Consider the following 23,889-nt stretch of genomic DNA (forward strand, 5'->3'; position numbering starts at 1 on the left):
GCGTCGATGCCTAGCTCACTGGGTGGCGGCCATCTGCAGCTTTAATCCTTCCATTCATTAAATACTTGTTACAGGGGGTTGCAACGGAATTTTTTTTATAAGCAACTACAATTAAAAGGGAGGTGGTTAAATAAGGTTCTCCTCATGAGGCTCTCCAGGAGGGAGGCTCCCCTCATAAATCCAGGTAGGCGGAGCCCCAGACGCCTCCCGGGACAACGCCCTTCAAGGCGGGGACCCCAGGCGCGGTCCATGGGACCCGGCCTTCTAGGGCGCGGGCGGCTCCTCGCCCCGCCCCGCCGCGCCCCGCCCCGCCCCGCTCCGGGAATCTCCGTCCACCCCGCCCTCGCGCGCCCCCGCCGCCCTGGGCGCGAGGGCTGGGCTCGGGAGCGCGCACGCCGTGCGTCCCGGCCGCTCGGGATTGTCGCCCGGCGCGCCCCGGAAGGCCCGCAGTTCGGCCCGCCATGTTCGTCTCCGCGGCGCTCCGGGCCCGGGCGGCGGGCCTCACCGCCCAGTGGGTAAGGAGGCTCGAATGAGCGCGGGCGCTGCCGCCGCCCTCCCCTTCTCTCTGTGCCTCCTCTGGCGGCGGGCACTCGGGAGCCCGGGGCGCCAGACGGGCCTGCGGGCGGCCGCAAGGACACCGCGGCCTTCGACCGCTCCTCAGGGAGGGTCGGCCGTGCGGGTGCGAGGCCTCTCCTCGGCCGGGAGTGCGCGCTCAGGGCGGTCATCGGCCGGAGGGCTGGCGCCGGGCGAGCTCCGTCCCGGGGCAGCGCCGAGCGTGGGCCCGGCCGGCGGGGGAGTCCGCGGGCGTGTCCTTGGGCCGCGGAGGGGCGACCCCGGCGTCCCGGTGCCCGCGTTGCCCGCACTTGCCCTGCGTGCCAGGGGCTCGGCGAACTGCTGTGTCGCTCGGCACCCGAGGACGCAGGGCCCGCGTGGGCCGCTGAGCTCCAAGCTCACCTCGCGGGAGGCAAGGACGTAGACTCTCAGGTGGAAACACTCGTCCTCGTTGACTTAAAAATGCACATTCCAGAAATGACGAAGGGGCCCACGGGGCATTTACCAGAAAGAAAGAAGCCTTTCCCCCAGCGGTAAAATAGAAAGCTTGAGTCAGTTCTCAGCAGGGGCGAGGGAGGCGGTGTGAGCTCACGGCTCTGCAGTTAGACCTGAGTTTGGATGCTGTCTTCACCACCTTTTTGAGCTTTGTGACTTAGGGCTTTTATGTTTCTCTGTTTCCTCAGTTGCAAAATGGGGATATTCCGCTTTGCAAAGCTTTGTCTTCCAATGAACATATGAGGTTCTGTTGTTACCTGCTGGGCTCCAGGTAGCAACGTGGATAGTAATAATGATAGGTAACATTCTGCGACTGCTTTCTAAGTGCCAAGCACTGCGTTAGGTAGTAACATTTTAAATCTAGTTTATGAGGCTTGTACTATTACTTCCCCATATTACAGTTAAGAAACGTATTTAGATGATCCCTGTTTTTATGGAGTTGATAGTCGTAATAGGACCTTAAAATTAAATTAGTGAACATACAGCGTGAAAGTACAGTTGGCCCTTGAACGGGTTTGTGCTGAGTGGATTCACTCAGAGGCGGGTTTTTTTTCCCCAACAGTAAATAACTACAATACTGTAGGATCCATGGTTGGTAGAGAATATGGAGGAAGCTCATATTGGGAGGTCCGGCTGTTGTAAGTTATATTCGGATTTTCAACTACTCAAAGGGTCCATGCCCCTAGCCGCTGGTGTTCAAAGGTTCAACCGTACAGTGTTAGAGATACAAATAGGGTCATCCGATTTGGTTTGGAGGTAGTGTAAGATTTTTCCGGGGGACAGTCATGAACCGACTGGGGATGGGGTCAGATGAACTTGGGAGACGGTATTCGAGGTGGAAAGGACGAAATAAGAAAAACATTAGGAACAGCAAATAGAGTAAGTTTAAAAAATAGAAAACCCATAGTTTTATCAAACTAGGAATGACCGTAATGTTGACATTTTAATGTCTGCAGTTAAAAGACCTTACAGAATTTTTTTTTGGTAAAAATCAGGTGGTATTGTTCACACTGCTGTTTTGTAGCCTGTTTTTTTTTCCCCATTGTACATTTTGAGCAGCTTTCCTTAGTAAACGTTTCTACACTGTCATTTTAAATGATGCATAGCATTCCATTGTGAGGAATATTCTATAACTTCTATAACCAGGCCCTTCTAACCTTTTACAAACAGTGGGAAATCAGAATGATTTAGCAAAAATAAAGAAAAATGTGAGTAGAGGTCTCCCTAATGAAGTTCCTTTCCTAAAAGAGAAATCTTCAAGGAAATTATTTACATTTTCAAAGAAATTGCTTATTTTGTCATAATTTCTGCTTTATTAAGCTAGCTGCCAATTTCTTCAGCCACAGGGTTTTCAGCTCATCATTGCTTAAAAAAACCCAGAACTTAGTGCTGTGCCTGGAAGTGCCTAGAAGACACTAGTTGTGTGACTTAGAACCATATTTCTTAATCTCCTTAAACCTCATTTTTCTTTTCTGTAAAGTGCAGTGATACCTTATTGAGTGTCAAAGAATTGCCTAAAAATTATGAAATACAGAGCAATAGATACCCAGAAGAGGTTTACTTCCCTCAGTGGTTGCCATGACTTTCTGTAAGGTTGACCCCGCTTTACAACCCATCACTGCCTCACTCCCTAGCCACTGTAATTAAATACAGTGTTTCAGGGGGTTGAGAGTGGTATTTTCAAGGATTGTGTTTTCAGTTTTAGAATTTTCTTTTCTTTTTATTTATAGTTTTTATTTCTACCTTTTCATTCATTGAAGCTATTTTTCTTTATGTCTTTAAAGCCTGGTTGTAGTAGCTTTGAAATTATTGTCTGGTAGTCTCCATTGATTGTCTTTTTTCTTGAAAATGGGTTGTTTTCCTTTTTAATTTTTTTTGGGGGGCTATATCGAGTAATTTTGGATTATATCCTAGATGTTGTGAATGATGTCAGTGACGCTCTAGATTTTGTTAATTCCTCCAGAGTGTTAACGTGGTTGCAGGCAGTTAACTTAATTGAACTCACACTGCAGTCCAGCTTCCTTATGGGCAGCAGCTCAAGTATTGGTTCAGTTCATTTACTAGGCTGCTTGGAGTGTGCATACATGTTTTGGGGTCAGCCACGGAATTGGGCATTTCTCCCAATTTGGCCAAAATTTACTTGTTAATTCTTTCATAATGTTAGAAAAATCTCTTATATTTCTTTAATCCTAATTGATATTTTTAATTAAATTATTGATGGAAATTTATTTGGAGAATATTTGTAAAACCTTCATATGTATATTTGGAAGTATAACAAAACTTAATTTTAGTGGTTAAGGCATGTCCTCAAGTCAGGAAAACCTATGTTTGATTTTTCATATATTTAGCTGTGTGATCTAAGGAAAGTTTTTTCCTTCCTTTGAGCCGCAGTTTCCTGTAAAACTAGGTAATAATACCTATGTGGGGGTTGTTGTGAGGAGTAAATGAGTTACAATATTTGTTAAGTTTGTAGTGCAGTATTTGACAGAGAGGTAATAGCATTTTTATTTATTATCATTATCCTTGAAATAGATTGCACAGTTACTATTAACTCATCACCTACTTTATTAAACTGAATGCATTGAAAATCTTATTTCCCAAGGATTTTTGAAGTTGTAAAAATACCTACTCCCGAGTGTGCCATGGGCAGAGACTGGGAGGAGCCTTTGGTTTCCTCTGCATGCCTTTACTCTAGACAGTAGGAACAAGTGGCCTTTGCTTGAGCTGGCAGTGGAGGAGGCTAAGGTAATAAGCTAGTAGGTGTTGGTGAACAGTGAGAAGAAAGTACAGAGGGAGCCGACATCACTTTTTCTTCACTAGGAGATGTTTCACGTGTGAGTTGTGACCCCCTGTGCAGGTGCATACATTTATTGTGGATTTAATCTAAATGTTTGGGGTAGTATCAAAGGTATATTTCTTGTCTGAGTTGGTTGCTAATAAAAAGTGTTTTTCAATAGCTTGCCCTTAGTTCTTTCTTACTAATTAGATTACTGATTCTGTCAGTTTTGTTTTACAGCTTCCTTGTCTTCTATTAAGGTGCCCTGGCTGGATGTGGCCTTTTATAGTGCACATGTCTGATAGAACTGAAAAGTGAATGGAGTTAGATACTTCTAATGTTTGAGCAACTCAAGAAACTTAAAAAAGAAAAAGAAAAAGGAGTAGAGCCCGTGAAAGGTCCTATTCTTGGGGAGTGGGTAATAGAATGTAAAATTGTAATTTCTGTCATTTTTGAGCTATTAGTATTGTAAATGATGATAAAAGAGAACGGCTGGTAGAAAACAGAGGACTTAGATTCAAAAGGCTTGGGCTCAGAATGCATCTCTGTTGCAAATTGTGTAATGTAGTGCAAATTACTGTTTCTGAGCCTAAGTTTCTTTAAAAGCAAAGTGGAAATACATAATAGTAACTAACTGTAGATTTTTGAGGAGTCAGTGAAAAAAATGTGTTAAGTACTTAACACAAAGCCAAAGCCACTCAAGGTTACCTGAATCCAAAGAAAGCAGTGGCACTATTTGCCTGCTGTAAGTCTTCTCCCTTCCTTCTGAAACATTCTGAAAAAGGAGTAAGCTAGAATTGCATCCCACTATTAATTCTTCACTATCAGATTATATTCTTGTTTGTGAAAAAAAATTACTTGAATTTTCTTTTGGAGTTCACTGAACTCAATTGGAATTCACTGAACTGTAGACATTTTCAGAGTCTAATGAGAAATGACTTTAGTCTAATGAAAAGCCTAGATATAGTCTAAGGGGGAAAACTCAGCTTACCCTTCAAATCAGTCACGCCTAGCTAAGCTGTTCTTTTCCAGTTCTAAGACCGATTGGTTCTGGAATGCCTTTTTATTCCAAAGTGAAACAATTCAAATGGCCCATGAACTAGGGTAAAGACTACTTACATTCAGACTTTTCTTTTTAAATTGAAGTATAGTTGATTTACAATATTTTATTAGTTTCAGGAGTACAACAGGGTGATTCAGTATTTTTTATAGACTATACTCCATTTAAAGTTATAAAATATTGGCTGTGTTCCCTGTGCTGTACAATACATGCTTGTAGCTTATTTATTTTGTAAATAGTCGTTTGTATCTCTTAATCCCCTACCCCTGTCCTGCCCCTCCCCTTCCCTCTATAATTCAAACTTTTAATGTCTTATTTATTCCTTTGCTGAAAATGCCTGATGTTGAAAGTACAATGAGTGTGGTAAAATAGGTGACGTTCTTAAAGATATCAAAAAGCAGGGCAGCTTTGAAAATGACCACATGCTAACTTGCTGTGAATAACAGTGTATGCCAGTTGAAAAAAAAAAGAGGGCTAATATTTATCAGTTTACCTTCACTATTTTGCTTACTTTTGTTTTATGAACAAATTGAGCCCTTTTTCTACTATTTTGAAGAGGTTGATTGACTTTAGACATTGAAATTAAGTTGCTGAAATGCTGTGCTAATGTATATATATTTAGGTTTTCTGTAGGAACTGTTTTGTTCCATTTTGTTTTTTAGAACAGTTTAAAAGAAAACACCAGTAAATAGCTTGTTTTAAATAGGGGACATACATGCACCCTCTCTCTAAGTAAGAACTCTCTGTGCGGCAGGCTTTTTCGTTTCTAGCCTGTCTCCCTGTCTGGTTTTCTTCATTAAACTCTGGTTTCTTCTCAGAGCTGCTTCTAGAGCTCTGATATCATCAAATAGTTTAATTCAAGTGGCTAATAATGTCATGACTTTTGTAGTCATTAGCTGTAAGAGCTAATGAGAGTTCTCCCACATTAGGCATGTGACCTTGAGAGGTTTGTTTTTTTTTAATCTATTTTCTGGAAATAATACCCACTTTGCATGCAAGTTGTATAAACTAAACAACATGTAAAAAGCTTAGTGCCTGTCACATAGTACTTGTAATAATAATAGCTGATGGTAGGTAATAGTGATGTAGTTCTTGCTACATTCCAAGCAGCACACTAAACACTACATGAATTATCTCTTCTAATCCTTACAACAACCCTTTGTGGTATCTGGGGTTGTCTTCCAATTTTGCAAATGAGGAAGTAGCTCTAGAGCTGGGCTTTTAACCACTTTGCTGTGTTGTGTCTCTGCACATGGGGTATTTATGGAATATTATATATCAGTGATACATTCCAATTTCTGAGATGTTAGAATGTGAAAAGTGTGGTTTTTAGGAATGATGAAATCGATATTCTTATTTGGTGTTGGTCCTTTTTCGTATCACACCCACCATCAGAAGGACGGTGTTTCTAAGATTAGTTGGTTGTATTAGACAGCATGGTTTGGATTGGGGAAGGGTCAGCTGGAGAACGGTAAGTGTCCCGCCGTGAGAGAGTGGGTAAATGGCCAGTAAAGTGAACAGAGAATACTAGGGTTTGGAAGTTTGAAGGATTGAGTACTTCCCTATAGTTGAATTAATACTTCCTTACTTTATTATGAAATCCTTTGTTTTCTGTCAGAATTTAGTTAAGTAACTCACTAATGTTACTCAGTAAAAATTGTTCTCTGATTTAAAAAATGTATCTTCTCAGCTAAAGCGGTGGCAGGGACTGACTTGTAACTTTTAGTTTCAGTTAATTTTTTAAAATTTTATGCTGATACTGTTCTTATAGTGTTATTTGGGAATTATGGCTTTAATTTTTTGGTTATCCCAGTCCATGCTCTGGACGGGCAAATTAGGGATACAGTCATGACCTTGTATTTAGTCACAGGTTGACTCTGAGGCAATTTAGGAGACATTGAATAAAAGTATAAGAACATAAACTATGTCCTTTGTAAGTGTTGCACTTATTTTAAGGAAAATTTATAATATATCTCAGACACAAAAAAGCAAAAAGAATATAATAAACACTGTATCCATAACTTGCTGCCTGAGAAAGAAAGCAAAACCAGCGCAGTTGGAGCCCCTGATGCACCGCAGCTGGTCAGATTCCCCCTCCCCCTTATCCTGGCGCTTCTGTCTGTCACTCCCGTGTTTTACACCTGTGTTTCCCATTCTGTGCCTGGGTCTTTTCTTCTTGATGAAAGCAAGTGTTCTGTATAAACCTATTTCCTCAACTGAAATGCTATTTGGATCTAGGGAAAAGTTACATCTATGACTGTGTTGTGTTACCGCTTTTATGTCCTTCTCTGTTACGTTTGCTTGTGAACGGTCTAGCTTTCTGCCAGTTCCGTGCTTGGTTTAATCCAGTGTTTTCCTGTCAGTAGTTGGTAGAACTCAGAGCGTTTCTGAACAATAGTTCAGTTGCTTTTCAGGAAGGGTAGTAGAGAAGGTAGGAATGGGGGAGCAGCTACAGGGCAAAGAGAAATGAATGCGATTGGAGAGAGTAATCAAATGGATTCCTTCCCAGACAACTGAGTTTGGTCAGTCTGCATAGCATCATAAGCAGCTTTCTGAAAGTACTTTTACGGCTGGAGTTTCTAAACTAATTTAGTAAAGAATTATAAAGGGAGATACAGTTGATTCATTTGCACATAGTATATGACTCATTTGTATAGAATGAAAACATGTTTATGAAGATCCACATTAAACGAGAGCTGGCAACCAGCTTGTTTCAGACAGAAGTGAAAGGCAGTAAGTTTATGGTACATTAGCTCTGCAATTGCCTGCCAAAAGCATGTAGTAGAAAGGATACCCTTCTTCCATTGACTCTTGTGTGTGACTTTAAACTTTCTTAAAATTTTAGGGAAGACATACAAGAAATTTGCATAAGACTGCTGTGCAAAATGGAGCTGGAGGAGCCTTATTTGTGGTAAGTAATTTGATTTCTTCAGAATGGAAAGACTTGGAAGTTTGGGTAAATACAACATATCTTAAACACCAGTGTCTTTGGTATTTGCTGGCCATTGTAATCTAAATATAGCTAATTGAATTCACTGCATTTCAGAAGATTTTAGCTGAACATCTCAAGTTTAAATTGGGACCAGGGCATCTTTGGGATTGAGAATTTAGGTTATTCCTTGGTGAAATAACTGAGCCCTGACCTGATTTCTGGTCACACTCTGGGTTCTTACAAACCATTCACATTGTCTTACTGAAGATGCTGAGGCTAGAACTTGGGGAAATCCCCAAATGGCACTAGTTTGAAACTAATGGATTTTAGTAATACAGTGAATACATTGGCAGTTGGCCTTTGTGGTTTTGGTTTCCAGGGTTTAACTGCAGGTAGAGGTCAACGAATTTCCCAGCTTGGTTGCATAATTCAGAAAAGCTAAGATAACGTATCCCTTCTCTGCGACAAGGTACATTTCTCAGGATTTAATCTAGTGTTTAAAGGCAATTTAGTGGACTTGTACAATGATTCAGTTCGTGATACAGTTTTGGAAAATGAAATTCCTAGGCTGAATCTTAATAAATGAATTAGCCATACTATTAATAAGTAGATTTCTGCTTTGTATTTTATCATCTTCATCTAAAAACATGAAATTTGCCACCTATTTGAGATCATTGCCCAAAGTTTCCGTTTTCTTTCCTCTTTTATGTCCTTGAAAAAGCAGAACTCTGAGACTTAACATATTAAGGGGTTCAGTTCTGTGTTTACCATACATACAAAACATTGATTGATGTAGGTGTTAATCTCAGTGTGACTCATTTGATTTCCTGTTGACGTGCCATTTCTTGTCAGTATTTGAAGAGGGCATGCTCTTTTTGGAGAAGAAATGAAGCTAGCTGTTGGCTAGTTTCTTTTGTGCAGGGAAGAGATGGTGCTTTTTTATCTTTCGTAAGGTAGTAGTTTCTTTGACAATCTGATGCACTCTCCTTAGGAAATGCACATATTTTCACACTCAAAATTTCATGTCTTAGTTTCATAAGGCTTCCAATAATTGGTAATTTTTGTAATTAAATTATATTGGAAGATCCTATTCTCTAATCAAGTTGGATAATGCTTTTTTGGTTTTTTGATCCTAAAATTACTTCTTATAACCTATGAAGGGTGATTTCAAAAACTTTTCTAAATTTTTTAGTTCTGCTAACATTTTGGTAATCATGCTGATCAAATGTGTATTTATTTAATAATGAGTTTAGCTATTCGTTTTGATGGAGGGGTAGGTTGATACAGATCATGTTGGATTAAAGTGAAGAGGTTAAACAACTGGTAGTAGTACAGTAAAGTACAAAGTTTTCCACACTTTTGAGGGGACTTTGGTAACTTTGGAAAACATTTTTTTCCCTTTATAAAGCACAGAGATACGCCTGAGAATAACCCAGATACTCCATTTGATTTCACACCAGAAAACTATAAGGTATGACTAAATTAACATTATAATTAATTACAAAATACTTAGTGTCTTCCAGATATATAAAAGCAGATGCTTTTTCTTTGATACAGAGGATAGAGGCAATTGTGAAAAGCTATCCAGAAGGGCATAAAGCAGCAGCTGTGCTTCCAGTCCTGGATTTAGCCCAAAGACAGAATGGATGGCTGCCCATCTCTGCCATGAACAAGGTACTTCATTTTTGCGGTAGTTTGAAAAGAGGAGAGATTGTGTATGGTAACTCTCTTATGTAGAAGTTCCTCTGACAGTCCTTAATGTCATAATCTAGGAGTGTGAAGCCCTTGAATCATTTATATGTTTCAGGCCTCAATTACATTTATGTTTTGTTGGTTCCCGTAATAATGCAGAGAAGAGGAGGGTAGAGCTTTTATCCTTGCAGGAAATAGTAAAGGCATTACAGTGGAAGAGGTTTTCTTTTTTTTCAGTCTTTGAGAGAAATGGCCATAATAGTAAGATAAAATATTCCAAATATGTATAATTTGCTGTAAATATACTCTGAAAATGAATGTACTGTTTAAACTAAAATTAGAGAGAAGGATCTGCTCACAGCTAACGTGAGTCTTTTAAATATTTTGGCTACAGTCTTTAACAAAAAATCTATATAACACATGATATCTACAACACTTGATTATGGCACCTTGCAGTCAACAACCTACAGAAATCTCATGGGTGATGCATTTAAATAAAGTTAGTATATTCATGCATATTTTAGGATTCATTTTTTTAATAGTGTTTTTCAGCAGTGATCCAAATTTCAAGTTTATTCATATCCTATTACTATAACTACGGTTGTGTATGATGTTACATGTTATAGTGTATTATTTACAAAGTAGTGTACAGAACCGGTTGTTACTTGATTCTTAGGAGAATCACACAAGTAATAAGCCAGTGTGATATAATGGGAAGTATATTTGATTTTGAAGTAAGAGAGCTGGTTTTTCTCTGGACTGACTCCTTGTCTGCTGTGAAGATCTTGAACTAGAAGAGCTCTTGCAGTTACTGTGTTGTAATTTCTAAGTGACAGAGCTGGGACTAAATCATTCCAATTCTATGCATTTTTTACTTGACTGTTGCAGAGAGTCTGCTATAATCCTTGCTCCTTTTCATTTTCTAAATTTTATTTAGTCTGTTATGTTAGACCATTATTATCTTTCTTGGAGTATGGGAGTGTCCTCAGTTTATCTGATGGAATCCCAGATGCAGATTTGAGGTACAGCTTGTTGACCTCTTAACTTGCTTTGTATAGGACTCTAACACCGTTGTGGACCCATAGTGTTTTTTTGATTATGGAAAATGGTATAAAGCAAGTGTAGTTACTACAATACTAAGTAAACATAGGTGCTTTCTTTGTTTTCAATTAATCACATATATGTTTGGGAGTTTTCTAAATTATTTACATTGTTTTTATAATAGCCAACTTTCTAAATAATGATTTAGATTATGTTTCTAATCATAGATACTGTTTTTGCAAAAGTTTATGTTTTTAATAATGGCAAGCTTGTTGAAAGTCTTGCTGAGTGGAAAGCTTAGTAGAGCAAAATAAAATAAATGAAGAAACTAACGTGAGAACATTTCAAAAATACTGTCCTGTTCTGTCTAGAATTGGGGGTGTGTGTGAGAGGCAGGAAATAGCTTATAGAGAATAGAACCAAGATTCTTTTCACTTTACATTTGAAACTTCTAATGTTACTGTTCTTTGCTCCGACCTCTTTCACCCCTTAAAGAAAAGCCCAGCCTTAACAACAAAAGCAAAATCCAGAAGCTCATGCATCATTTCTTTAACCATCACTAAGGCGTAGGGAGGTATGCAGCAGCATCCTGGGGGAGCTTTTTCAAGTTAGACGTCTGGTTCTTACAGTTATTCCAGTGGTAGGGCCCCAGCGTGTGTATTTTGAGAGAGCTCCCCAGATTCCGAAGTATAAGCCTGGTTTATATCACCAAATTAAATTCAGCACATTTACTTTATCTTTCACAAATGAGCCATGGTTAGATGTCTTTTGAGAATACATTTCCTTTAGAATCCTTGATATGAGAAGGTTTAATATATTTCTCATTGGAAATACCACTCAGTGAGTTATTTTTTTATGTCAAAACCTGAATATGTGTATAATTTTTAAGAATGCCAAATAACAAATCTTAAAACCTGATAGGTTAATGATATTAATCACCTAGAAGATGGTAGCCCGGATTATAGTCATGATGGACAGTGTGTGGACCAGTCTGAGCAAACAGCTAAAAAACCTCGCTTTCCTTAACAGACTTGCCCTGACCAAGAAAATTGTACTCAGATAGAATTTTCCTTGGTCCTGAATTTCAATATGTCAAAACAAATATTTTCTGTAAATAACTTGACATGAAGGGTTGGGAAGTACTAGTCTAAGATCCATTTTTTGTAAAGAGCATTTTGATAGGAAATAGAAGTAAGTCTTTTGGATTGTTCTGGAGAGCTGTGTGTGTGTGGTGGGGGTGTGGGTGTGTAAGCACGTAGATGTGTAAACCAGTACAGGCTCATAGGTGAGCTTTGATTCTCAACCCCCGTTGTGTTGCCGTATTATCTGTGTGCACTGTACGTCACCAGTAACATCAGGGACTTTTTGAAAAAAATTGATAAAAGGTTAAAAAGGTATAGTTGTTTAATATTGCCATCTTTTGCCATTTAGAAATTTTAAATTACAAAATGTGAGTTAAAATGATCAAAGTAGAAATTCTTAATAGTGAAAGACAAATGTTTACTAGAGAAAAAGAAGATCCTTTTGCAGAAACAACGAGTAGGGTAGAAAGAAGAGAAGAAAGTGCTATAACTATGAGCTTCTAGGCTGTGTGAGATTTAGGTGTAAAAGTTAAAGGATGATACATTTTATGTTACATGTATCTATTATAATTAGTACTTCATTTAGTGATGTGTGCTTATTTCTCTAGTAAGGAAATCTCCAATTCCCTTAATTCAGAACAGTTTCATTTCACTTTCACTCCTGCAGTAGAATTCGTCTTCCACTCCGGAGCCTGTGAGGATTGTGCAGATAAGAACACAATTGTAGATCAGGTTCAAGCATATCAAATTGTTTATCACATTGCAAATGGAGAAAGGGATTAAAGTGGGAAAACTTTTCCTATAGGAGATGGAATTGGGAGATGCTGCTTAGTGGCAAGGAGGAATCTGGGCAAGAGACAGATTAGGAAATATGGGAGTGTCCATATGAAATATATCACCTTTAAAAAACAAAATCTGGAAAAGAAACAAAAACAAAACAAAAAGCATTGAAGGATTTATACCTTGCAAATATCAAATACAGGTACAGTTTCTGCTTTTGAAGAACTTTTCTAGTTTTTACCAAATTGAAGCAGTGTTGAAATTAGGCTTTTTACAATATACATAAAGCTCAATTAATAAACATCGTAATCATTTTATTTTAAAATTTCCTAATATTTTAGGTTGCAGAAATTTTACAAGTACCTCCAATGAGAGTCTATGAAGTAGCAACTTTTTATACGATGTATAATCGGAAGCCAGTGGGAAAGTATCACATTCAAGTCTGCACTACCACGCCTTGCATGCTTCGAAATTCTGACAGCATACTGGAGGCCATTCAGAAAAAGCTTGGTATGAGACATTATAACTTTTATGAAAAATAGAAGTGACTTTCTAGATTTGACTTATTTCTGCGTACATTTTCCAAGTTTTACCATCATTCTGGATCTGTGTTTCACAGGTAAATTTTTGCCTTACTGTGTTTACCCACCATTATTTCTTCTTATTTTTAGTTTTTCTTTGGTTCTTAGGCTTCTAAGCTGAGTTTTCACCTTTTCTAATCATTGAGTATGTCTGAGAAGCTTCTAGAAGTTTTAAAGCTTTGATTGTTTATACAATTAAGTTTCACTCATTGAATGGTAGCATGTGACACATAAAGAAGTGACTGTATTGTCCTTGTCTTCTTCCAAACAAGACTTAGGACAAATAAGATTTAAGAATAGAAGGAATGCTTGAGGAAGGAAATGTGGAATAAGGTGTTATTATGGTAGCATTTACAAAATTAAAAGGGCGTTTTTCTATATGAAACTGCCTTTGCTGCATTTATCACTCTACAGTATCAAATGAAGTAAAAGGAAGTGTCTTAATTTTGTTGTCTCTGAATATAAAGTACTTGCATGTTGTAAAAATAGTTGGGCAGTACAGAAATACATAAAACAGAAAGCTGAAGTCTGCTCAAAGTCCCATCCCCCAAATCTGTATTGTTCTTCCTGAAACACAGCACGGATTAACATTAAACTTAAATAAAACAAACAAATTAAAAATACCCCCTAAAAGGTACAAATTCTGGTAATAGTTGAGTATATTAGTTTTAGGTTTGTATTTAGTATTGCCTCAGTTTTTCTGTTGTTAAGTTATTCTGCAGTTACTTTCACGTATACCTATCTTTGCACACGGGTCCAATTGTATACTAAGGTTGTTTACAAGAAGTAGAATTGCTGGGTCAGACTTTACTGTCTTTTGTCAAAATACTTTTCCTAAAGATATGGGAGTATGCATTTCCCTCACGTTGTTAATGACCTTTGATATTAGCAGTTTTCAAAGTCTTTGCCAATCTGATAGTATGACTGATTTCAGTAGGTTGCTTTTCACAATCAGAATGAAGATAATCGTCTCACGCGCTGCTGTGTATCAGTAAACGGCAGTGAGTCCCCTGAAATTTGATTGTTTTTAAGGAAACCACTTAAGAAATCTTTGAATTTCCTATGATAATTATACAGAGTTTTGTTTAATTTAAGAAATTTAATGGCTTAAATACATTTTATGTATCTCTGTAGTATGTTGGGGATTTTTTTTTCTTCTTAAACTGTATTGCTATGAAAATACAACCTGGGCCTTACAGTGATTATTTATATTCTTAGGGATAAAGGTTGGGGAGACTACACCTGACAAACTCTTCACTCTTATAGAGGTGGAGTGTTTAGGGGCCTGTGTAAATGCACCAATGGTTCAAATAAATGACAACTACTATGTGAGTATTTCACTTCTACAAATTAAAGTTGTATGATGTCATATTTAAAATATTTTAACTATTTGGTTTCCTGTCCTTTGGATGTTGGTTTCTGAATTATTTAGAAGAAACTGTTGGCATAAATATCTAGAAGGTTTTTTTCTGGTTTCCAAAGTTTATTAAAAATCATAATAGAAAACCCTTACATAAAAATATGTCAGTTTTAGCTTCCACACTGTTATCTACCAGCAGGTTTTTACAAAATCATTATCTTTAAGTATTTTTGCACTTTTCTCCAGGGCATAATGACATATTTTTAAACCTTTTAAATAATGAAAAATTTAATAATTTACATATAAGTACAAAAAGTAACCACTAAGACTTAATATGTAATAACATTTTGTCACACTTATTTCAGGTATTATTTTTATCATTATTATTATATGTAAAAATAAGGTATAGATGTGGGTATACCATCTCTACATCCATCTAAAATCCCATTCCTTTCCTTTCCTTCCCAGAGATAACCACTATCATAAGTTTAGTGTGTATACTTCCTATGTTTTTTAAACTTTTACAATCTATGTATCCAGGCATACTAATACAAAATACTATATTGCCTGTTTCAAAAATTTTGTAAAGATGATATCATACCTCTAAGAATTGATTTAGCTGGATCTCACAAGTTTTGATATGTCACATTTTTGTCATTTAGTTCTAAATATTTTTAAATTTCTGTTTTGATTTCTTCTATGACCTATGTTTTTTAAAAGTGTTCTTAATATCTAAGTGTGTGGAGTTTCCTAGTTGTCTTTTTAAATTGCTTGCTACCCTAATATCATGGTTTTGATTCATAATATCTTGTTAGCTCACAGTTCTTGGAAATCTGTTTTTGGAAAGTCTTTTAGGCCTGCACTGAAGGTGGATCCTTCAAGAAGGGATTGACTTTGCTTCTCTCTTGCTCCTGGAAATATTACTAGCCCCCAGAAAAGCTCCTTTACCTACACCCTCCTCTCTTCCCTCAGTGTGTAAGGTTCTGGAATAGCAGGGGTTTTTTTTGAGAGACAGTCTTAATTTCTAGTTTACCATTATATTGATGGTATAGCTTTTTGGGGTCTTAACTTCACGTGGTTTGGATGATCTCCTGTGGCCTGGGCCTTGTCCCTTGCCCCTCTAGGCTGTGAAACCTTGAAGCCAAATTTGTTTTGGTGGTTCCACTTGTCTCCCTGAGTTTTCTTTGAGTTTTTGGCCTCTGGGTATTTTATTCTTGTCAATGTCTTGATGGTGATAAAATTTTTAAGTTTTTGTTTTTTATCTTACCATTTTTAGTCGCTACAGCAGGACATTTTAGTCAGGATAGCTAGCCTGCCATAATGCCTGAAATGGAAATCTACAACTTTTTTTGAATGAAGATGAAATTTTATTTCTTTGGCCTTTTAGATTTCTAGGATTTTTCATTAACTATAGTGATCTTCTTCATTTTAATGATCAGTGATTGAAATTTCTTACCTTCTCTCTTTCTCATGCTTTTAAAAAAGGTCCTTTAAAAATATGGCAACAATCTTCTCTTTTCCCACTTTTCTGCATTTTACTCATAATCATGAGGCTCTTGATTTAAGCAGAAATTAGAGAGTCAGGGCTTTGTAGTCAGCATTGTAAGTTTAAGTATAGTAGCCTATGGATTTATGCAAGAGATTCTTTTAGTTAGCAGTGGTATGGTCTCTGGCAAGGCAGTTAACTTTTGCGAATCTCAGTTGACCAGTGAATAAAATGAAATAGTCGCATAAATGTTGACTGGATCCTGATTAGGAAAAAATATCAAACACATTTTGAGGATGGTTGAGTAGATTTGAATATGGACTTGACATGTGATCTTACGAAGGAAGTATTATTGTGTAGTTAATTGGGTGTGGTAATGGCGTTGTGTTATTTAAGAAAATGTTCTTGTTCTTCGGAGATGCCTGCTGCAGTATTGGGGTGAAGTGTCATAATGTCTGCAACTTGCTTGTAAATGATACGGCAAAAAAAAAAAACCCAACCCAAAAGACATCTGTATACATAATTGAAATATGGCAAAGAATATGGTTATTCATGCATAGTTTTCAAATTTTCGTAATAAAAGAGTTGGGGGATAAAATCATTAGATGAGTTTGAAGATTCCAGTTTTGAGATTCGGAATGTCTGTTGAACCCTAAGCAATTTGAAGCAGCTTATTTTTATAAATGTTTAATTATTAAACAAACATTAAAGCCTGTGTGGCTAGGGGCTGGAGATACCATATTGAGTCACGATTCCTCTAGCATGGTACCAGGGTCCTAGAAACATTTTCTTAAGGACTTAACTGTTTTGGAGGGGGAGAGGGGATATAATGTAATTTAGGCATTGTTTTCTCTTACTTTAATCTTGCCCTATTCTGTTTTGTCTATCTTTTGATTAAACCTAGGGTGCAGCTCGGTGCACAAATGTGTTTTAATTGTATTATTTTAAATAACAGAACACTTGCTTGAGGTAAGAATTTTACATAGGTGAGCAGTTTACCAAATACAGAGCTGCCCTGGTTGAAATGGGGATTGTAGGGTCAAGATCACTAAAAGAAATGTGTCAAAAATGATTTTGTTTTCCTTTTCCACTTGAAAATTAAGTGAAGTTTGAAACAGGGTGACTTTCACCTGGGAAAGAAAGAGGATATCACTGGGGTATTAGATGTTTAGCCTAGGGATAGATAATTCGGCATCTGCGTTTAAGTTCTGTGACTGCTGGTGCTAATTACTGTTTGACCCTCACTGTTTCTTCAAGGACATAGGATTTGTTGAGCATGTGCATGGCACTGTTCTTTTTTATGTATTTTCTCTTTTAATCCTCCAAACACTCTGAAGTAGGTTTACCAATGAAGAAACAAACTTGGGGAAGCTGAGTAACTTCTAGGATTACTAGTTAGTAAGTGTTGGAACTTGAACTCAAATGCAGCGCTCTTTCCCTTCAGAGCACTGCTTTGTATTGCCTCTTCAGCTGCAGCTCCTACGGCACACTGCAGTTAGCAGTATATACCATATATGGGAGTGACTCAGTTGCTGCTTCCTTGGTAACTAACTTGTGAGCTGAGACAGACAATAAACTGATACCAGGGATTTACACTGATTTCAATAGTAGGATGTAATTTTAATGTGACTATTGTACTTTTCTCTGGTAGGAGGATCTGACGCCGAAGGATATTGAAGAAATTATTGATGAACTCAAGGCTGGCAAAATCCCAAAACCTGGGCCAAGGTATCCTTTTATTTCTTTTTAATAAATTTTAATGACTTAACCTCAATTAGTCTTTCATGTAAACTTAATTAAAAAATTTTTATACCCTAAGTTTGCAGATGTTTTCAGGAGCCTTGAGTAATACGTAAACCAATTTGTCATCTAAAGTAAGGATTTTTTTCCCCCTCCCAAACCCTATTAGATAATCATCTGCTATGTACATGAGTATTTATAGAGAAGGGAAATTCACTACAATAGAAATCTGTTCCATTGTTTAAAAGTTCATACTGCCAGAAGCTTGACCCAAAATCTGTCTTCCTTCTAATTTCCACCTAAAGGCCCAAAGGTTCTATGCTTTGAACAAACAGAAGATAATTTTTATACCTCTTCCAAATGCTCTTTATTACATGAAATAGCTGTCTCATCTTCCCCTCTTCTTTTTCTCAGGTTTTAATATCCACAGTTGTTTCATTGTTTTTCCTTATGTGACACAGTTTTGGTCTCCTTCCTTTATAAGTCTTCTAGTTGGCTAATGACTTTCTTAATGTGGTGTTTAAACTAATCATCATATTTGAGACCCGTACTGAGCAGTGCAGAGCATTGTGGGACTGTCTTCTTTTTCCATACATCATGCTTGTAATGCAGCCTAATTACATCGATTCTCACTTCACATGCATTACACCTTAAATTGTACTTATAGTCATTTAGAATGCCTAGATCTTTTTCAACTTGAACACTGTTTATCCAGGCGGCTCCATCCTGCAGTTGTGTTACACTAATTACTTTTCTTTCAATTATGAACCTGAACTTTTACCGCTAAACGACCCCTCCCATTCCTTATCTAAGTGTTCACGTTACTTAAAATTCTTAATACTAGCAAATATTTGCATGGTTTTATACAGTTTTAATCCCTTAATGTTTTTTCCTGCTTATGTCATATAAAATTTTCCTTCTCAACTTGTTTGTAAGTTTTAAAGGCCATATAGTATTCCAGTGTATTGAGAGAACCATAACAGGCTGTTTATTCCCCTGTTTTAAAATATGTTTTCCTGCTTTCTGTTATGAACAACAATTCCCTGAGGCTGGATTGCTGGGTCAAGAGGGTATAAATGGTTCTGTAGTCTGCATTCTGGAAGTACTTGCTTGTCATTCTAGAAGTACTCGCTCATTGCTCTGGCCAACGAATAACTCTTCCTGATCAGAAAGAGAGGTCAGTTCAGGATGACGTAAGTTTAGTAAAAGGCAAGCTGGACCCTTCTGACTACTAATTTCTTTTCTAAGAAACATGTACTTCTTTTAGCACTTGAACTAAATTTGCTTAAAGAGGTTTGGCATTCTCTTCCTACTTTCTCACTTTATTGGGCTACCCTTAAAACATTTTTAGGAGTAAAACATTTCCATTGTGAAGATCATTCTCCTTTATGGAGGCTATTGAAGTGAAGCCTTTCGTCATTTAATATCACAGTATCTGTCCCTTACTTATTCTTGCTTCAGTTGTAGCTTCTCTCCACCCCACTCCCGAAAAAGAAAACGTTTATAACGTTTTCTACCAACTTCAAGTTGTTTTTAGGCCTTAAATGTTTTTGAATAAGTTCATTGTTACTCCTGTGTTTGTTCTTAAACCCTTAACTTCTTTCAACTTTGGGGACTTGTTTTCATATCTGAGATGCAAATTTCCTTGCGAAATCCACTTGGTTTCTTTAAAAGTCTTCATTTCTTCTGATTAGGTGCTGTTTATAATTCTGTAGTCATACTTTTGCTATCTAGAACCTCCTCCTTCCCTTCTGAACTTCGTGATGTATCAGTGACAACAGTAATTCAGCATATCTCTTGCCACACAAATAGACAGACAGTTGCTTTGCTTGTTGCATTCCCTCAGCATTCATTTATTTCAGAAACATTTCTGGACGTGTGCTTTGTACTTGGCACTATTTTAGGTTATGCCTGCAAATTATGAACAAGGTAAAGTTGTCATATTTTATAGTCTACTGATAGAGATAGACAACTAATGTAATATCTGAGTAATAAATACTATGAAGAAAAAATAAACATAGAGAATGACTGGAGGTAATTAAGTCAGGAGAGGTCTTTCTGAGGTGGTGACTTAAAGTGACCTGAATGATATGCCCAAAGGAACCATGTACAGATCTGGAGGAACAGTGTTGAAGAGGGAGAGGAGAGGGTGAGTTAAGATCCTGGAGAAAAAGTAAGATGATAGTATGGTTGCAGTAAGGTGATCAAGGAAGAAACTGGTGGAAGGAATCAGAGAGTTAGGGGCCTAGTAATTTGGGTTGAGTCCTAAGAACAGAAAGCTGTTTGGAGTGTTTTCAGTAGGGGATGATTTTGCTGATATTACTGTCCTACTTGCTGTGTAAAGAATAGTTTAAAATTTAGTGGCTGTTGTGGGACAGAGGAATTATGAGTGATTTCTAGCTTTTTGATCTAAGCACCTCAGTGATTCCTTAAAAACGGGGATTTGGGGTAGAGCAAGTTTGGGGAATAAGTCACTTTGTTTTGGACATGCGAAGTTTGAGGTGCTACTTAGACATCCGTGATAGTGTGCTGAGAGGTAGGTAGGAGCTTGGGACTTAGCCAGTAGATTAGGGCTAGCAATCTGAATTGGGGATTCATCAGTTATCATAGGCGGTATTTAAAGCCACAAGTCTGGATGAGAGTATCAGGGGTGAAATTAGAGTTTGTTGTTGTTTTTAATATAGGAGATACTATAACATCATTGTATTTTAACATTAATAAACAGGAACTAAGCACAGTTAAGCATTTTCAACATCTAATAATAATAGGGATGCTGCTTATCAGTAATTGTAAATAGTTCTTCAGTAAGATTTTTTTTAACAGTGTTCTAGACTTAAGCCAAAGACTTTTGAATTATTGGTTTCTCAACCTATTTTTATTTCCTACTTAGCTCCTCTTATTTAAAAAGCTGAGATAAATCTACTTGGTTTTCAGTAACCGCGGAGCATCCATCAGTGGTGTCATGTAAAGACTGTATTTGCACATGGTAGTTCTAGACTTTCTTCCCAGTGTAGGAAATCAAGAACTTTCCCTCTTCTTCCCCAAGTTAATTTCTTGGATAGTGAGAGAGATTTTGATTACAGTAATAACCAAAACACAGTTTTAGTTATTCTTTAAATTAACCAAAGCTGGTTAGTTCTTTTTATTAGTATTTTTATAGTAAAGCTCTGTGCTTAAATATTGACAGAGGTGCTAGTTTTGAGTCTTTGAGTGATGAGAGAAAGTAAACTGGTTCAACAGTAACTGACTTTTGAGTACCTCTATCAGGTATACACTGGCCAAAATTAGTAAAGATTGCTCTCTCTATATAGTAGATTAAATTAATTTTGTAGGCTTTACTGCAGGATTTTACAGCCTTTGTAATATTTTAATGTGCATTTTGTGAATGGTGGGGGCTGGAGAAAGTTTGCAGACAGGCATAACAGAGGACTGGAACCCCACTTTTTCCCCTAAAGTATGTTAGACACTGTAATTTCATGGAACAAACTTTAGGAAACTGGACCAGATTATTCTTCAAATGACTTTCCTATATAAAATTCCATATTCTTGGGTCAAGCTCACGTAGTATACGTGATTAATTCTTTTTATTGTTCCAGAAACTTAAGTTTTTTAAATCTTCCTAAAATTGGCCTTTTTTGTGTTGGTAAAGATGGTAGCTGAGCTTAATGCACAAGAGGGGAATCTAGTAAAGGAGAAGAAGAGTCCTCCAAAAGTGATTCATTGTATTATTTTATCAGCAGTCAGAGAGCAGCATGTGTACCTCTTACCACTTAACATTTAAAAAAATTTACAAAGCCAAATACTGTTTGTTTGTTTTTTTTAAACTTAAATATTATTTTGCCACTTACCTTACAAGTTTAATTTTAGGCTCTGACAGTACGTGGTGACTGCTTTTTTTGATCTGTTTTTCATAGTGAATTTGTAATGCAAATATGTTAATTTCTGACTTTGTAGGTATTCTTTGTCGTAATACACTACTTAGTTTCTTACATTATGTATTGTAATAGTTTGAAAGATCTTATAGATGATTTTGTGGTATCATTTTCCTGTCCCCTCAACAAATGATTTCCTAGGGCTCTAAAAATAGACTTATAAAGATTGATGACAGAATGTGAGAGGCAAAGCCAGAAGGAGTAAAGAGATTTAATTGAACAAATTCTTCAGCTAAAATCTGCGGCAGGAACCAGGTAAATGAACAGACAGGGAATGAGAGGGTGAAACAGGAGTAGGTGCTGAGTTGGGCTCCAGCAGCAGAGGTCAGACAGGGCAGAGGCTGAACTTGAACGATGACCTGGGAAAGTATGTGTGGGAGTGAAAAAAAGACAGACAGGTTTGTCCACCTCTGCACTGCCTCTCTTCACAGAACGACACGGAGACCTGTTCATGTTTTCTTTGTGGCTGTGGTAGCCACCCTGGTCTGGAACCTGTTTTTGAAAAATTAATACTAATAATTTAGCCTTTAAAAACATATATAGTCTTCACTACTTACAAGGGACAGCTTCCAGTTTCTCAAGGAATCCAGTTTCTGTTTCCAAATACAATGTATAAGTGTGTGTCCCTGTGACAGTGGATCTCAGTCAAGATAAAATTCAAATATAAAAAGAATAAATGTAGTGCTCTAGTTTATTAAAACATGATTTAAAAACGTGCCCTCTGGGGTTGGGCATTCTGCTGTGGTTCTTCGCCCTGATGTTGGGCACACGCTGACTCTCCCAAGCCTTGGTTCTGCATCTGTGAAACATTGTGGTCAGTTATCACTTGTCTCACGGTGCTGTTGTAAAGATGTAATGAGCTAGTGATGTATGTACGCTGTTTAATATTGGGGGGACTAGTATTACTGTTATTTTTCTATTTTTCATATTTCATATTTCATATTTTTATGTCTGTTTCCATGTTTAACTTTAGGAAGAAAAATCTTGCAGCAGTTGTAACGTTTGGATTAAATAACCCATGCTAGTTCTTGGGTGAAAAATGTTTACTTAACTGGATTGTTGTGAGATAACAAGTATAATTTTTTTAAGCAAAGATTTATAAATGGTAATCATTAACAGTCAATTTAATGTTACTTTTCCTTTTAGGAGTGGACGCTTCTCTTGTGAGCCAGCTGGAGGTCTTACCTCTCTGACTGAACCACCTAAAGGACCTGGCTTTGGTGTGCAAGCAGGCCTTTAATTTATATTCACCTGTAAATATGTCACTGGAGAAATAAAATATGAATCTCCTATCTGCATAAACTTTCTATATTTGTTCATTTCCATCTGTCTACACCTTGGTGATAACCTAGCAACTTGCAGCTGTAAGTACCCTTTTAGAACTTCAGAGCATCATTTTAGTCTTCTGCTATCTTTGGCTAACTATGAAGACATTATTCCGTAATCCAGTTAACAGTTATTCCAACATCACCCATTTTCAAATGCCCTGCCACTTTTATCAATAATACAAGATTATGATGAAGTAAAAATTCTGCCCAATTTCTAAGTCCTTTTGCTTTCCCATCTTTAGCCATAGCCAATTCTTAAGTTAGTGTGATCTTTCTATAAACCTTATTTGTCAGTACTCTTTTAACATTTTTATATTTACAGCACATAATTGTTACTTTATTTTCCACTGGTAAGTGACCGGTCAAGCAGACTGTAGGAGTGAGGAGGATAAGGGAGTTGGCTCTAGAAGTATTATTTATCATCTTTAAATAAAGACGGTATGAAACACTTTGACATTATCCTTGGCTATTCTGACGCTGCAGGTATACAAAAACTCATCGGGGGAAGAACCTGGAAGTGAGATTTGAGTTGGAAAGATCAGTGGATACGCAGAGTATACTCAGTTGACTGCATATTACAACTTAGAAGAAATAAAACCTCTCATTATTGTACCTAGTTGAAGAAACTATGATTTTTGTAAGCTGGGAAAAAAATAGCTTTAAGGCAGGGATAAATCTAAACTAATCCAATTGTTTCAGGATTTCTCAAAGTCGCTGTTTGGCCCTGGTCTTGTAGTTATGATGGTTAAAAACATTATTTTTTAAGACAGCGTTTAAAAATTAGTTTTTGTTTTTCACCTGAGAAAGTAAACAGTAACAGTAATTCTTCAAGTGGCACAAAAAGGTAACACAAGGAAAATGCCTCCCTTCCATCCTAGAGCCCTCAGACCTTCCCAAAGTCAACTACTTTTACCATTATTTTTCTCTCTTAAAAAAATAGTCTATCTTATCTTTGTTTAGCTGTTAAGTTTTTTATTTAAAGTTATGAAAAAATACAGGTATTCCTTTAAATGAAAGCTACTACTGACTTGTAAAAAATGCCTTACACTTTG

General features: G+C 37.2%; 1 protein-coding gene across 1 annotated transcript; it reads left to right on the forward strand.

The window, feature by feature from the left end:
- The first annotated feature begins 366 nt into the window (after positions 1–366).
- NDUFV2 (NADH:ubiquinone oxidoreductase core subunit V2) lies at positions 367–22,811 on the forward strand. Its single transcript, XM_006213608.3, has 8 exons — positions 367–515; positions 7,729–7,794; positions 9,224–9,286; positions 9,373–9,489; positions 12,752–12,920; positions 14,210–14,319; positions 17,489–17,565; positions 22,656–22,811. Exons 1-8 carry the CDS (start codon positions 462–464, stop codon positions 22,747–22,749), a joined length of 750 nt encoding a protein of 249 aa, XP_006213670.1. The 5' UTR covers positions 367–461; the 3' UTR covers positions 22,750–22,811.
- Positions 22,812–23,889: the final 1,078 nt, after the last annotated feature.

Source organism: Vicugna pacos, chromosome 24 (genome assembly GCF_048564905.1).
Source record: "Vicugna pacos chromosome 24, VicPac4, whole genome shotgun sequence".
Taxonomy (NCBI): domain Eukaryota; kingdom Metazoa; phylum Chordata; class Mammalia; order Artiodactyla; family Camelidae; genus Vicugna; species Vicugna pacos.